The sequence below is a fragment of the Epargyreus clarus genome, unplaced genomic scaffold (assembly GCF_041222505.1).
Source record: "Epargyreus clarus isolate Ecla_fem2 unplaced genomic scaffold, WU_Ecla_fem_2.2 ptg000021l, whole genome shotgun sequence".
Classification (NCBI taxonomy): Eukaryota; Metazoa; Arthropoda; class Insecta; order Lepidoptera; family Hesperiidae; genus Epargyreus; species Epargyreus clarus.
The window spans coordinates 11,499,404-11,516,869 of record NW_027332228.1 but is presented as its reverse complement, the minus strand read 5'-3'; the positions used below and the strand labels follow the sequence as shown (position 1 = coordinate 11,516,869).

Genomic DNA, 17,466 nt, shown 5'->3' with positions numbered 1-17,466 from the left:
GCGAAATCCACCAAAACCTATGTTTATGGACGAAAATAAAGTATGGGCAATTTTCATAAGTTTGAACTTTTAAAAAGCGTGCCGTCTACCTAATCAGTACGTTGTCACTACTGACTATGGAGAACTGGATAAACATACCATATAGAAAAGAGTTTCATACCATTAACAGGGGCGTTGACTCTCCTGAGGACCAGCATTCCCTTACACTGAAAAACTAAATTATTAGTTATTTTGAAAATTGATATACACCTATAGAGCCTACTTCGGGAAATGTATTTTTCACTCTACAACCATAGGAATATTAGCTAAGCATTTTCTGGGTCGATACATTTTATTTGAAATATTTAGAACCATAATTCTTTTAACAAACTTTAATTATTTTTAATAGACGCCAAATTCATTAACCTTATGAACAGGATATTGTCGGTTAAAAAAATTGCGAATAAAAAGGGCTAAAATAATGGTTAAAACTACCTTTATTTTAATGATTAATGTAAGTTAATTCAATTCTTTCAACAAATGCATTTTACAGAAAGACAGAAGTAAAAATGTTTGGGACAAACTCTTAAATCTTATTCATTTATACAAATTTAGGAATATGGACCAAAATATTTGAAAATATACTAAAAATATAACTAATATTCAAAGTGACCTTGATCCAATAATCAAAATCTCTGAATAAATTATTTATTTGAATTTGTATGTAATAAACCTGTTATGGTACTCACTCTCACATACTGAGCGTATTTCGAAAATTTGTTTTGCCAATACTAGATAGTATATAAGCTCGCATGATATCGTTCTAGATTATCAGTTATTTGTTTATCCCCTAATCAAAACGAACCTATATTTATCTACAATGTTCGCTAAGGTATATTCATATTATATTATATAAGGTATTATATATATATTGTATTATATAAGGTATATTGCATATTTATTTTTTATCCATTTATTGCAAATTTCAATCTATTTATAACCCTATTTATTTGAATTATACTACAATACATATTTATCATATCCTTAGGTACTGTTGATCGCTGCCGCTCTTGGCGTCGCCGCCGCCCAGTATCACTCCAGCCATGGTCACGGTCACGGTCACGCCGTCTCGTCCCAGAACGTAGTGCTGCACCAGACCCACGGTCATGAGTCTGGCCACTCCTCTGGTGGACACCACGAAGAGCACCATGTAAGTTTTGTACATGAAATTTCAAATGTTATCCCATTATTCTTATATACAGTAATGTCAAAATTAATGATCATTATCGTCACAGGCCCCCGCTCACTACTCGTTCGAGTACCACGTAGAAGACAAGCACACCGGTGACATCAAGGCCCAACACGAGACTCGCGATGGTCACAACGTGAAGGGCTACTACACCCTGCACGAGGCTGACGGCACTGTCAGGCGCGTCGACTACACCGCTGACAAGCATTCCGGGTAAACATGATTGCCACAGCCATTTGTTTATATAATTTTCAATGTTTAACTTTGGGCATTTTGTTATAATTTTGTTATAATCTTTTCAGATTCAACGCTGTTGTCCACCGTGAAGGCCACGCCCAACACGCCATTCCCACCCATCATCACCACTAATTTATTATATTTAAATGTACCAAATGCTCTAGAATATAATTACAAATAAATAAGGAATTTAAAAAAAATACTATATTTTTCTTTAACCTATTCACTAGCCTAATTAAAATTATTTTTAATATAGATAGCATTACTGTTTTGATTTTTACAATAATTAGATATTTAATTTTTCACAATTTACCTTAATGTCAATAAACATTGATAAAAAAATCATAAATAGACACTGAGATAAAAATGTATTAAAAAAAAGTATCACTTATTTGCAAATGAAATGGTATTTAAACTATAGTAATAGCTGTTTTATGTTATTGTAATTACGTAAATAATGATCGAGCTATTTACTTGAGTCTCTCCAAAAGTAGCTCGCAAGTTCCACAATGAAAATAAGTCATGTCAGGCAGTTAAGATGAAGGCTCGATGCATAATTGTGCATTTTATATCTTCACTCAAAACAATATGCAGGTATATCTACTTACACTTACTCTTAAAAATAATTACTATTCAATGATTATAAACATTGCAGCATTACTTGCAGTTAATTGGTGAATTAACTGCATTAATTCAGTTAATTCGTGAATTAACTGCAGTACTTGTATTTGGACTTATTTCGTGTTTTTTTATTAGTTTTATATTTTGTCTCAAATATATAAAAATCATCGCGTGGCTTATCCAATATTAAACTCTGTCATTAATGGACATTTGTAATCAACTCAAGTCGGAACTCTAACTTGAAGCTGAATATATAAAATATATGTAGTGTTTAGTACTATAGAAATTTTTCAACAGATATTTTTCCATTAGCCTATAAATATCCTGAGCTAGTAAGTGTATACGAGAATACTAAGAACTATGTACTGTTTAATTTAAATAAAAAAATCGTTTTCAAATACTTGCACGAAACTAAGATGTGTTATATTTGAACAGTTGAAATTTAAAATATAACCAATAAAAATAGTACCTAATTATTATAAAAATAAGAAAATAAGGCACAAAACGATATTATATTCTATATTAAATGTCCAAAAATGTATTAAGTATGGATTATATTGATTACAAATCAGCAAAATATCTACCCAAAAGTGCCCAGTGTATTATAGTTAGGCATTGTTAAGACATGATCAATACATTTCATTAATGAAAATTCGGGCTTTATCAATTTCTAATGAATCAATGGACTGTTGATATGCTTCGTAAAACCATGTGTCCCTTACCACGTACTTTAAATCACAACGTAGCAGCGTTAACACAATTGTTATAAGGCATAAATATATGTGGCAATGGTGTCGCCGATGTCTAACCACAAAGAGTAAAACTTCAATAACTGTAGGTACCCATTTATTCAATTTCCATTAATTAAAAATGAAGGCATTAACGGATAATGGTATATTTTTCAGAAAAACCTATAGCTGTTAATTACACTGCTAAAATAACTATGACTTTTTAGACGGCCGTTTTCCATCGACTGTAACCATCTGTAATAATCAATCCCAGATATGGTTAGAATGCTATTTGAGTTTGAATGCAGAAGCGTTGTCTGATGAATTGCAGCACTTAAAACTGTTTTTAGACAAAGAGGTGTAGCGTTGGTGCTTCCAGAGCCGAAAGAAGCATTTTCACGATAAAAAGCATACTTGCATAAAGACAAATATAAACAGAATGTCGTGCTGCAACACAAATAATGTGCAAGTTATTTTATAATTAATAAAACATACATCCTCATTGTCAATTCTTTACTGTCCTACTGCTGGACATAAATTTGCTCACAAGTGCGTAGGATCAGAGCATAGTGCACCACGATGACTTTCACCCTCGTGTTTTTCTATCATGTATTTAGTTTTCCTATGGGTATTTTTCTACTCCGCTTTATAACAACGTTGCTTTATAAAGCAAGTCGTAAATATTAATAATTTATAACACGCACATAACTGAGTACAAAGTATACAAATAATGTATAGATATCCTTTATCCTAGTACCTAAAATCTTTATATTTCTTATGTGCGTGTGTATGTCACTGAACTCCCCCTAAACGACTGGAGTGATTTTGATGAAATTTGTTGTGTGTGTTCAAGGGGACTTGAGAATGGTTTAGATTCACAATTTAGTCCGTGGGAAGGTTTTTTTTAAGGTTAAAGGCTTTTTTAATGATTTTTAATTCGTAAGTTGTTGTTGATTTTGGAATGTTTCACATTGGATTCGACAGACTTCGCCACCATCGCAATTTCAAATAATCTATCTATTTTTCAAACCCGTAAGTGATAAGGGTTGTTCACCCTTAATTTTTTTTATTTATATGGCAACACAACGTTTACCGGGTCAGCTAGTATGTATATAAGTTAATAAAAAGTCATAGTGTAACAAAACTCTTCAAAATGACCTTAATTCAATAATCAATTAAACAATATCTTGTTCGTGTATTAAATTGATATGTAATAAACCTGTTTAATTTTTTACTCTCGCATACTAAACGTATTTCGAAAATATGCCTCGCTAATTCGAGATAGTATATAAGCTCGCAGGATATTGTTATACATTATCAGTTATTTGTTTATCTCCAAACAAATCACACACATTCACAACATGTTCCCCAAGGTACTTAACAAGTTATTTTAGTTTTAATATTGGTTTTCTTTCATAAGTGCAGTGTATCGTGATTGAAAGAGAAAATTTTATTAAATTTCCTAAGATTTACAATGGGAATGTAATTATTTTATACCGCGACAAATAATTCGGGATTGTGAAAATAGTGCTCAAATATTTGTATTTAACGTAGTTTTTAAAAGTGTTTGTGACAAGTGATAGTATTTAATCAAATTGCTCGAGTAGTGCCGAGTTAGAATTAATAGTTAATTATTGTATCTAGTCACTTTTTGCGACAAATATAATAAACATCAACAACCGAAAACCAATAAATAACATGGATCAAAATAATTCTAAAAACTTTTATCAGTAATAATTAGTAAATTGGTAGTATTACAACAATTATTTCTTCACATACTCGTAATATGTAATATTTATTCCTCCTGAAGGTTTTGTTGATCGCTGCCGCTCTTGGCGTTGCCGTTGCCCAGTATCACTCCAGCCATGGTCACGGCCACAGCCACGGTCACGCCGTCTCCTCGCAGAACGTAGTGCTGCACCAGACCCACGGACATGAGTCTGGTCACTCCTCCGGTGGACACCACGAAGAGCACCATGTAAGTTTTGTACATCAAATTTCAAATGTTATCCCATTATTCTTATATACAGCAATGTCAATATTAATGATCATTATCGTCACAGGCCCCCGCTCACTACTCGTTCGAGTACCACGTAGAAGACAAGCACACCGGTGACATCAAGGCCCAGCACGAGACTCGCGATGGTCACAACGTGAAGGGCTACTACACCCTGCACGAGGCTGACGGCACTGTCAGGCGCGTCGACTACACCGCTGACAAGCACTCCGGGTAAGAATAACTGACGTTGTTCATTATCTAAACAAGTTCAAATTTTCCAAAGTTTGTTAATTAATTTTTATTATATAATAAATTATTTTTTTATAATCTTTTCAGATTCAACGCTGTCGTCCACCGTGAAGGCCACGCTCAACACGCCGTTCCCAACCATCATCATCACTAATTTATTTTATTTAAATATACCAAATGCTCTAGAATATAATTTACAAATAAATAAGGTTTTTAAAAATTACTACTTGCATTTTTTAAACCTTTTTACTAGCCCAGTTGATGTGATGTGTTTTAAAACAGATGGTCTTGAGATGCACAACGCAATACTTTTTACTATTTACTTCTTTATTAATTACAATGATGGTCACATGATCTGTAAATGTAAAGATTATATATATTGATTCGTTAACGCAAAGCCTAAATTACTAATATCTAAATCTAGATGCGTTAAATTTTGTCTATGAGATCCTTTTGTAATTTGGAACATAGTCACATATAAAGGAGATTTTATTATTCCACCCCTAAGAAGTTATACAATTATACATGTATGGCTTGAAAGTTATATTTGAAAATTCGCCAATTTTATAAAAAAGCTCTATGAAACTTAGTATTTGACATCTAGTTAGAAATAATAAAAATATTTCTAGTTAGGAATAATAATTATATATTGGTATTAATATAATTTTACTCCTACAAAAGTCAAAGGCATCACGTGTTCATAGACAAATAGCTATGAATAAATTAACCAGTTTTAAGACACTGTTTTTCCATAGATACTCATGCGGCTATACATTTGACCGTTTTGCAAAAAAATGTTTGCGTAATTTCCACTTTGAAAATAAGCCACGTCAGGCGCTTTGTCTGAGCAGTCAGACACAAGATCACATATATCTAGTTATATTTAGAGTTAGAACAACTAATATTGCATTACTCTAATCATTGCATCAATAACTGATCCGCCATCCAAAATAAATGTGTGCGTCGATTCTCGTATGATGCGTGGCGCATTAGATGCAAAGTAGAGCCATGCCAAATTCAACAAGTTTTGTTTATATAAGTGTATCCGTCCGTCAGTAATCATTAAAGATAGGGGAGGCTGAGGCAGGCGGTACATCTGGTTTCTGTTTTAAACGTTCTTGTACTTAATCGAAGTAACAATAGTATAAATATATAAACTATGCGGTATCAAAGGGACTTGTGTACCGATATTTACTGATATCAAACTGCCTATGAATAGATAACCTAAATCAGTAAACATGTTTGTGATTACTATTACATGAATTATTTGAAATAAAAGTGCCTTTTTAAGTATTTTTCTACATGAAAATACACGCTCTAAGAGTGGACTTTAGTAGCGCTCGCAACGTTATAAATCAATTACCAATGAGAGAACCATATCGTTCGGGTCGTATGCGCTCGCTGACGGACGCAAACACAGCGCTTACGAATATATTCTATTTTATATTCGCGATTTGCGCGGCGATCGCCGCTGCACGGAAAATGGCTATGAGATCTGAACAACTCATAGTCCATTGGCTTCTTATTAGGCGTTGGCGTTTTTACAGCACGTCATCGATACCATGGATGAAGTCAGCATCATCCAGATATGCAAGACAAATTTCACACAGGAGGCGATCGACAGTGCTGCGGTTCACGTCGCCGCAAATACGTGATTTAGTTATAAGTAGATACATGTACTACTATGTACTATTATAGTCTGTAAAGTATATGTGATATGGACCTTGTTGTCTGAATTAAATAAATAAATAAAAATATATCTGATTGAAAAAGGGAATCGTGCAGTTGAAGTTTAGAGTTCAATAGTTCATTGATGTACCTTTTAGGTGACAATAAGAATATGCCTGTTTAAGGTAATTAGTGGAATAAATACAGCAAATAGGCAAAAGCGTCTGTTAGACAGTATCAGAGTCTATACAGAAGGGGGTTCAAGGAACCTCTACGCTAAATAAAAACTATTTAACTTAATAATTAACATGAAGATAACAAACGTTGAAATAATTTGGCCGTAGACTAATAGTAGACTTTCCCTTCTTTTTCGTGGAAGCTTTGGAGTAACGTCGAATGCAATGAAAATAACATGATACTAATGTGTATATTTCGTTTTATATTATCTCACGTGCTACAACAACATGGCTCTACATTACTTTAATTCTGATATATTTTATTCGTTTATAGTAAAAATGTGTTTTTATTAATTTACTTACACCTATCTATATTTTCAATATTATAAACTTTTTTGATATAATATAGGAGTAGCAGACGAGCATGCAGTCCATCTGATGGTAAGTGGCTATTGCCGCCCATGGACACCTGTAATCAACCCCAGATAGGATTAGATATTCGTACTTGAGGATAGCCACAGATGCGCCGCTGAGGACTGAGCTGGAACGCCTCGGAAAAGTATGTTTTCCTTACCACACCCTTCAAAACGGAACACAGCAGCGCCTAACACTGCTGTTATTAGACAGAAATAGGTGTGGCGGTGGTGCCGCCGGAGTCGAACCACAAAGGGTTCTACCACCTTCAAACTTACAACTACATGGTTTGTTATAATTAGAATTTTAAAAATTAGATTTGTTTTTTCGATTCTTATTGTCACATAAGAAGCTAAACCATAATTCTAATAGAGAGATAATATAACTAACTAAGTAATATAACTTTTCCGTAAAAAAAAAAATAGTTTTTGATATAAAAAGGGCTATTGTATAATAAATAGCCCTATCCTTTTAATTCCTATTATTTCATTAGAGTCCTATTTAAATCAATTTCCGAGTTTCTAACAGCCTTTGTAAAAATAACGAAGTAAAATGCATTTTATTCAGTCGCTATTGTAAACATACAAACTTATGATTTTAACAAATCCTTCAAATTTTAGGAACGAACCATCTCCTGCGTCCTGCCGTTCCCGTGACGCACGTGTATGTCTCACGACTCCATCACAACACGAAGCCGTCTGACATAACGGAGTACTTGGCTGTTAAAACCAAGTACCGACTGGTGGTCGAGAAGTTGGAGGCGCGTAACGCAGTGAACTTTAGTTCATTTGTTTTACGCGTCCCAACCGAGCATATAGCGACCTTCCTAAAAGAAGACCTGTGGCCGAAGGGAGTTGTGTTCCGGAAGTACCGCGGAAGGAGAGCACCCCCGGAAGTCACCAGACCCGCGTCTCACGTCGCCGCAAATACGTGATTTAGTTATAAGTATATATTAGTATGTATGTTAGTCTGTAAGGTATATATGATATGGACCTCTGTATTCAATTATACTTTTGTATCTTTGTCTATATTGTCTGAAATAAATGTTTATTATTATTATTATTAGTACCACCGATAATATACATAAAATATTCTTAATATAAAATAATACATTCTTTCTCTTATTTTTACAAAACGATTCAATGACCTTAACCAATTAAACAAGTATAGTATTAAATCGATATGTAATAAACCTGTTTCATTTCTTTCTGTCACATACTATACGTATTTCGAGATAGTATATAAGCTCCTATTATATAGTTTTAGTTTATCAGTTATTTGTTTATCTCCAAACAAACCACACTCATTCACAACATGTTTCCCAAGGTGTTTAATTATTTTAATTTTAATATCGATTTATTTCCATCAGTTTCGTGCATTGTGATTCAAAGTGAAAATTTTATTAAATACCCCGGGAGTGACAAGAAGAACAAAATAATTATACAACCCTAAAAATAATGGTCGACTGTAAAATGTGTATTTTTAAGAAATGATTGTGGCAAATGAGTTCTGTAAAATGAATTCTTCATAATTGTATTAAACTTTTTTTAATAATAATAAAAAGCAATATACATAAACAACGCAGATAAAAAAAATGCAAAACTCTACAAATTCGGAGGAAGGAGGAGGCTGAATTTTAAGGATTGTATTATTTTATAAAATAAAATTATTTTTCCTGAAGGTATTGTTGATCGCTGCCGCTCTTGGCGTCGCCGCCGCTCAGTACCACTCCAGCCATGGTCACGGTCATGGTCACGCCGTCTCCTCCCAGAACGTAGTGCTGCACCAGACCCACGGTCATGAGTCTGGCCACTCTTCCGGTGGACACCACGACGAGCATCATGTAAGTTTTGTACATCATATTTCAAATGTTATCCCGTTATTCTTACATATAGTACATATTACATATGTCAATATCAATGATCATTATCGTTGCAGGCTCCCGCCCACTACTCGTTCGAGTACAGCGTAGAAGACAAGCACACCGGTGACATCAAGGCCCAGCACGAGACACGCGAGGGTGACGCCGTTAAGGGCTACTACACCCTGCACGAGGCTGACGGCACTATCAGACGCGTCGACTACACCGCTGACAAACACTCCGGGTAAGAATGACTGCTGTAGTCAATTATCTAAGCAAGTGCTAATGTTCCCAAATTTGCTATTCTATAAATTAAATTGCTTTAATTTTCAGATTCAACGCCGTAGTCCACCGTGAAGGCCACGCCCAACACGCCGTTCCCACCCATCATCACCACTAATTTATTTTATTTAAATGTACCAAATGCTCTAGAATATAATTTACAAATAAATACGTTTTTTTTAACTATTTTGTTATTAACTCCTATTCCCTGTTTAATAAGTTTAAAAGAACTAAAGTTAAATCTGGTTTAATTTAATAAAAGTAGTTTTTTCACTGTTTGGAGACGGAGAGTGCACCATTTTTCTTTTTTTACGACTTACTTTTAAAGCAATTTCAGTGATGGTCTCCTAATCTACACTTATAAAATACTTTTCGTGACAAACGCCTGATTCATCAACGCAGAGCCAAAGCTACTGAAAAATTGAAGTTTAATTTGGACTATTGTTTCTTTCATGACATAAGCACCCACTAATAAAAAAAGATGATTATTATATTTCACTATAAAAGGGAAAATTCGCCAATTTTGAAACAAGCTCAATGAAACTTTGACTCGTTGTAGTTGACTTTCTAGTTAGAAATAATATAACATCTACATATTTTACCGTTTTTGGAAAAACGATGTTATAACCATAAAATATGGGCTCAAATTTTATATTACGTTATGACGATTTACTTGTTCAAAGCGATTAGGCGAGAGTTCGAGAGCCATACTAAGTTCACCAAATTTTGTTCATATCGGTGCATTCCTCCATCGGTAATCTTTAAAGACGAAGGGAGGCTGAGGCGGGCAGTTCGTCTAGTTTCTGTTTTAAACGACGTTCTATATATCTGATATATTTATGTATCTAATACTAGTACATTTCTATAGTATGAATATATTAACCAAAGGCCACCAACAAAAAACAGTTAACAAGTTAACAAGTGCCTTGCACCGTGCACCGATATATAATGATATATTGTAGGTTTTGATACTGCCTATGAATAGATAAACTAAATCAATAAGCATGTTTATGATTTCAAAAATATGAATAAATGGAAATAAACATGGCTTTTAAAGTATTTTTCTGCATTAATTTATTAATATTTATGTATGAAAATAAATGCTCCAAGAAATAAGAAGTTTTCTACAAGAGTGACTTGAGTAGAGCACGCAACGTTTTAAATCCAATGCAAATCATTAATTATAAAGTTGTAATAGATGGAAAATGGGAATGAAATGTCGTCCACTATTTATTACCAACTAGTCATAACTTCTCATGACACGGTGCGACGGTTCCGACGCTCCGCTGCAACTCAGCACGGGCCGCTACTTTTCCGTCTGTATGCACGTGACTATGTTGAAGATAAGAATACATATTTGTGCCGTTTGCGGTAGAGAATCGGGGTCCGTGGGGGCCAGAAGCACGACGGTTCTTCAAAGAAATGTCGTCGCGTCTGGTTGACGTTTCTGGAGACCCAAGAGCTGGTGCGTACTTTGGCCAAAGAATAAGTTTGGCCATACAACGCGGCAACGCAGCCAGCATTCTTGGGACTCTACCGGGAGGCAGTGATTTGGACTCATTGTTTTATATTTATTTTTTTATATTTCCTTGAGTTTTAATATTTCTTTTTTTGTTTAAGTTATATTTTTTGTATATATTGTACGAGTATATAGATTTTTAGGTTGTAAATAGATAGATAGATTCTATATAATTATGTTACTTAATTAAAATGAATAAATTTCAAAAAAAAAAGAAGTGGATTAAATATATCAAATAGGCAAGAGCGTCTGTCAGATAGTGACAGTGGATACTCTAATGGAATAATTACACAACTATCTCACGTTAAACAAAAACGAGTAGAATGGACACGAAGATAACAAACGTTGAAATTATCTGCCCGTCTGAAATTATCGCGACAGCTTGGAATTTTGACATTATATTTTTTTTAACAACGAGTATCTAAATATATATAACTCAAAGGTGACTGACTGACATAGTGATCTATCAACGCACAGCCCAAACCACTGTACGGATCGGGCTGAAATTTGGCATGCAGGTAGATATTATGACGTAGGCATCCGCTAAGAAAGGATTTTGATCAATTTTACCCCCAAGGGGATAAAATAGGGGATGAATTTATAACTTCGTAACGCGAGCGAAGCCGCGGGCAAAAGCTCGTTGAAGAATAATCTCGAATGCTATAAAAATGACATGATACTGATATATTTTTTCTTTGTTTTGTATTAATTATCTCACGTGCTACAACAACATTGCTCCACATTAATTAAATTCTGATATATTTTATTCCTTCATGGTCAAAATATATTTTTGATAATTTACTTATACCTATTTTTATTTTCAATATTATAACCACGTTTAATGTTCAAAATACTTACAACCACACGATTTATTATCGTTTAAATTTTAAAAATTAGATTCTTTTTCGGTTTTTATTCTTACCAAACGTGTGTAATATATTCTATAGAGAGATTAATTTTTCGATAAAAATTCGTTTTGGAGATTAAAAGGGCTATTTTTTTTCATAATGTAAGAGTAGCAGACGAGCATGCTCCACCTGATGGTAAGTGGCTATTGCCGCCCATGGACATTTGTAATCAACCCCAGATAAGATAAGATATTCCTACCTGAGGTCGGCCACAGATGCGCCGCTGCCCCTGAGGACTAAGCTGGAACGCCTCGGAAAAGTCTGTCTCCCTTACCACACCCTTCAAACCGGAACAAAGCAGCTCCTAACACTAGTGTTATTACCTAATAACAGCAGTGTTAGGAGCTGCTGTGTTCCGGTTTTCTACCTAGAAATAGGTGTGGCGGTGGTGCCGCCGGAGTCGAACCACAAAGGGCCACCTTCAAAGTGTATTGAGCTATTGTGTAAGTAATCTTTTTGATTCCTCGATTATATTTTTGTTATACTTAATTTAAATCAATTTCGCAGTTTCTGATAAAATAACGATGTAAAAAGCATTTTACCAAGTCGCTATTGTAAACGTACAAACTTATGATTTTAACACATCCTTAAATTTTACTACCACTGGTAATATTCATAAAAATATTCTGAATGTAAACTAATAAATTATTTCTCTTATTTTAACAAAGCTATTCAATGACCTTAATCCAATAACCAATAAAACAAGTTAATGGATTAAATCGATATGTAATAAACCTGTTTCATTTCTTTCTCTCACATACTCGTACTATGCGTATTTCGAAAATTTGCTTCGCTAATTCGAGATAGTATATAAGCTCGCATGATATTGTTTTAGTTTATCAGTTATTTGTTTATCTCCAAACAAACCACACACATTCACAACATGTTCCCCAAGGTGCCTTTTTAATTATTATAATTTTAATATTGATTTACTTGCATCAGTTTGTGTATTGTGATACAACGTGAAAATGTTTACAAAAAATGTACACCCTAGACATAACTCTGGATTGTAAATTAGGTGATAATTTTTAAGTGATCGTGGCAAATGACAATTACGAGTTAAATAAGTGGCGTTCTGTTAAAATGTGTTCTGTTAAAATTCATAATTGAGTCAAAGTTTTCCTGATAATAATTAAGAATAATAATGTAAATAAATAGCCAAACCAAAAACCAATAAATAACATGGATCGAAAAATTTCCAAAAATCGACAAACTCGAGAGAAGGAATAAGAGTGTAATAATTTTAAGGATCGTATTCGTATATAAAATAAAATTATTTTCCTGAAGGTACTGTTGATCGCTGCCGCTCTTGGCGTCGCCGCCGCCCAGTATCACTCCAGCCATGGTCACGGCCACAGCCACGGTCACGCCGTCTCGTCCCAGAACGTAGTGCTGCACCATACTCACGGACATGAGTCTGGCCACTCCTCCGGTGGACACCACGAAGAGCACCATGTAAGTTTTGTACATCAAATTTAAATGTTATACCATTATTCTTACATATAATAATGTCAATATTAATGATAATTATCGTTGCAGGCCCCCGCTCACTACTCATTTGAGTACCACGTAGAAGACAAGCACACCGGTGACATCAAGGCCCAGCACGAGACTCGCGATGGTCACAACGTGAAGGGCTACTACACCCTGCACGAGGCTGACGGCACTGTCAGGCGCGTCGACTACACCGCTGACAAGCACTCCGGGTAAGAATAGCAACAAAAATCCAGATTACTTAAAAATACTTTCTTATTGCTACAATTTGGAATCCAATGACACTTCTTATATTAAAATGGTGTGTGCTAAAGAATAAGACAAATATATACGTTTACGAAAAATCTTCGATCCGCAGTCAGTTAAAATAAACGACAGTAATGAAGAGGGTTATTTAAAATATAATTTACTTAAACCTGTTACAGATTCAACGCCGTCGTCCACCGTGAAGGCCACGCTCAACACGCCGTTCCCAACCATCATCACCACTAAATTATTATACATCAATGTGCCAAATTACCTAGAACATAGTTTACAAATAAATAAATAAGATTATTTAAAAATTACACATTTTTTATTTTACTAGGTATACCTACTGTTTACAATTCTAATTGCAACTTTTCTAAGTACTGAATTTACAAAATGTGATTTTTTAATACAATTGTAGTGTTTTGAGATACAAAGCTTATTTTATTTTCTTTACAATCTACTCACAATTAAGAATGATTCAATAAACTTTGATGACAGACGTAGTGGATGACACAATAAAATCATTAAGATGTTAGGACCTTTGTGGTTGACTTCAGAGGAAATCGCCACATCTATTTCTGCCTAATAATAAATGTCGTAACACTGTTAAGCGGTGATATAATATGTTCTGATTTAAAGGATGCGGTAAGAGAGAGATATATATGTCCTATGGTTTTTTTTATAATTTATGAGTAGCAGACGAGCATGCAGTCCACCTGATGGTAAGAGACCATCCATGCACATCTGTGGTCTACACCGGATATTATTAGATTCATACTTGAGGTCGGCCACAGACGCGCCGCTTCCCCTGAGGACTCAGCTGGAATGTCTCGGAAAAGTGTATCTCCCTTACTCCCTTTAAATCAGCACACAGCAGCGCTTCACACAGTTTATTAGGCAGAAATAGGTGTGTGATGTTACACGGGATTTTTTTTCATCGCCGACGGCGCCGACTACAGAAATATGTACTAAGCCAACATTTATTTGAATTATTTTTTACTTTGTAGTGGCATAGAAGTCGGTTGTATTTTTTGTTAAAATTTTTTTTTCACCCTTTTTAGTGTTGACATAATAACATTTATATTAATACAATGTAAAAATGTATAAACGTGATCATGAATTAAGGTAAGGTCTGAATTTACATTGATTGGAACCGCCCGCTCGCAGGGCGCTGCCGCGCCCTGCTCGCTTAGTTTTATATTGTCTTATATGTTCCAACCTAACCGAACTAAATAGTCAATGATGAACTGGCTTTGCAATTTCATTAGAACCTAAACCAAATATATTCAAACACAACTCAATTATTCCCATCGGTTGAGGAGTTACATATTTTGACTCCGAGCCACATTATCAGACCCTTAAATAGTCAATGATGAACTGGCTTTGCAATTTCATTAGAACCTACACCAAATATCTTCAAACACAACTCAATTATTCCCATCGGTTGAGGAGTTACATATTTTGTCTCCGAGGCACATTATCAGACCCTTAAATGGTCAATGATAAACTGGTTTTGCAATTTCATTAGACCCTACACCAAATATCTTCAAACAAAACTCAATTAGATCCATCGGTTGAGGAGTTACATATTTTGTCTCCAGAACCCACTCTGATCCTCATCATATTTAAATGGAACCAACTTGTAGCAATTATCCACACACAAAATTAAACGCATTAAAATAGGTTCATAAACGGCGAAGTTATGGCTGTTATATTTACATGGGTGGAGGAGTTCCCCTCATTTTCTCCAGAACCCATCGATGGATCCTAACCATATTTAAATAGGACCAACTTCCAGCTCGTCTCTATACAATAAAAAAAGAATTATTTAAATCGGTCCACTAACGGCGGAGTAATTCGTGTACATACATAAAAAAAAGATACCGGCCGAATTGATAACCACCTCCTTTTTGAAGTCGGTTAAAAAGTTATTACAATTTAAAATCAGAAGTAATTTTTCTAACATTGTATGACGTGATGCGGTGCGGGGAATTTCAGTTTGCCGGTATGGTTAATGACCTGTAATAGACGTTATACAATTGACGTTTAATTCTAAATTTACGATAACTATCTCTCAGGCGCAGCTTGTATATAATACTAAGACTAAGGAGTACGGTAACTAACATTGTGACACGAGAATTTTATATTTAAGAAAAAGTTCCTGTGAAGTAAATAAACTAAAACTAGCACATTTCTTCACTATATTAATTTTTCCATAACCAAAGTACAACAAAGATTCGAGTATCAACATAATTATGAAAAATATAAAAGTAACACATACAATATCACACGTAACACGTCACACAATTGTATCACACGTGTAACAAACACATCATATTGATTCCTTTATATTGCTGGTTAATAATAATTTACATCACTTATTACTATTCTATTTTATATTTTTGGAATATTTAGTTGTAGTTTGAGTTTTTGTCATCTACTTTTTGCAAGGTGTTTTGTAATGAAAGAGTGATAAATTAGTGAATAAAAATGTGTTTATGTACAAGTAAATGTTGACGAACCCCATCTGAGCGTTTTAGTACATGTGATATACAATACCACATGTAACCTTGGCTGTCATTGAAATAATGCGTCTGAAGGAGTATTAAGGAGGTTATACAGGAGTAACAGCCAAATCTGGGTACTGCAGCCGAATGTTGTCGACCATCGTTACATATTGCCAACGACCACCTAATTTGACGATCGATTACTGTCGGTGAAGTTAAGCGGCGAAAATCTTCGCTTACACGAATTGTCGTCCGTGTATTTTTTATATGTTATAGGAGTAGCAGACGAGCATGCAGTCCACCTGATGGTAAGTGGCTACTGCCACCCATGGACTCCTGTAATAAACACCAGATAGGATTCGATATTCCTATCTGAGGTCGGTCACAGATGCGCCGCTACCCCTGAGGACTAAGCTGGAACGCCTCGGAAAAGTATGTCTACCTTACCACACCCTTCAAACCAGAACACGCTTATCGCTGCTGTTATGTGGCAGATATAGATGTGACGGTGGTGCCGCCGGAGACGAACCACAAAAGGTTATACCACCTTCACAATTACTGTATTAAAATTATTAGTTAAATGTCACCCGTATTACTTCCAATAGGAGAAAAATTATATGAATTTTAATATGCGCGATTAAAATACCACAGAATAACAGTACAGTACTGTTGTCCTGTATGTGTATTACCATTTAGGTGTAATCTAATTATTGGTGTTATATTAATTTAGTATGTATTTCAATATTTTTATTAATTTTGCTTTGATCCATTAAAAGTCGTAGAAATTTATTGATTGATGCTATTGCGCGTCCATGCCTTTCATAATTTCTGCCTACTAGAAACTGTCAAATTTAGATTTTAACTAGGTACCCAAAAATTTGATAGACTGACTATTGATAATAGTGATACGTAATAGCCCGAAACTGCAGTCTTATGAGTTTTTAAACAAAACAGCTAAAGCGCATCCGCGGCGGGGGCGGAAGCAGAAAGCTCCATGACTGCTTGCATTCACCCGTTTTTAAGCTTAGCACTTTCAACAGACAAAATCTACGAGACGACAATAATACTAAATGAGTGAAGACAAAACAATTTAGTATTATTGTCATCTCTTTGCTTATTTTCTATTAGTCAACTGGTCAAAATTTAAAATCCTATTATACTAGGATATCGACAAGTTGACGAACAACTTATTATATTAAATACTTTTAGTGTTTGAGTTTCCTTTCCAAATTCATACTTCTCCAGTTACTTAATTGATATGTGGTTAACATATAGTTTTAAAACTCATTCCTTTCTTATAACATCTTAAAACAAAGGTATTACACA

General features: G+C 34.6%; 3 protein-coding genes across 3 annotated transcripts in view; all 3 read left to right on the top strand.

Annotated features, from left to right (window-relative positions):
* The first annotated feature begins 859 nt into the window (after positions 1-859).
* The window catches only part of LOC140750853 (cuticle protein 7-like), a 48,147-nt gene continuing 31,540 nt past the window's right edge, over positions 860-17,466 (top strand). The window contains exons 1-3 of the mRNA XM_073084578.1: positions 860-871; positions 1,028-1,189; positions 1,275-1,441. Of these exons, the coding sequence (XP_072940679.1) occupies positions 860-871; positions 1,028-1,189; positions 1,275-1,441 (341 nt within the window). The remainder of the gene's footprint in view (positions 872-1,027; positions 1,190-1,274; positions 1,442-17,466) is intronic.
* On the top strand, positions 4,176-9,581 carry LOC140750800 (uncharacterized). Its single transcript, XM_073084522.1, has 5 exons — positions 4,176-4,187; positions 4,625-4,792; positions 4,878-5,015; positions 9,259-9,425; positions 9,515-9,581. Exons 1-5 carry the CDS (start codon positions 4,176-4,178, stop codon positions 9,579-9,581), a joined length of 552 nt encoding a protein of 183 aa, XP_072940623.1.
* LOC140750799 (cuticle protein 7-like) lies at positions 13,169-13,876 on the top strand (the record flags this gene model as incomplete). Its single annotated transcript, XM_073084521.1, has 3 exons — positions 13,169-13,345; positions 13,430-13,596; positions 13,810-13,876. Coding segments are annotated over 3 exons (411 nt in total), but the record flags the coding sequence as incomplete, so codon positions are not given.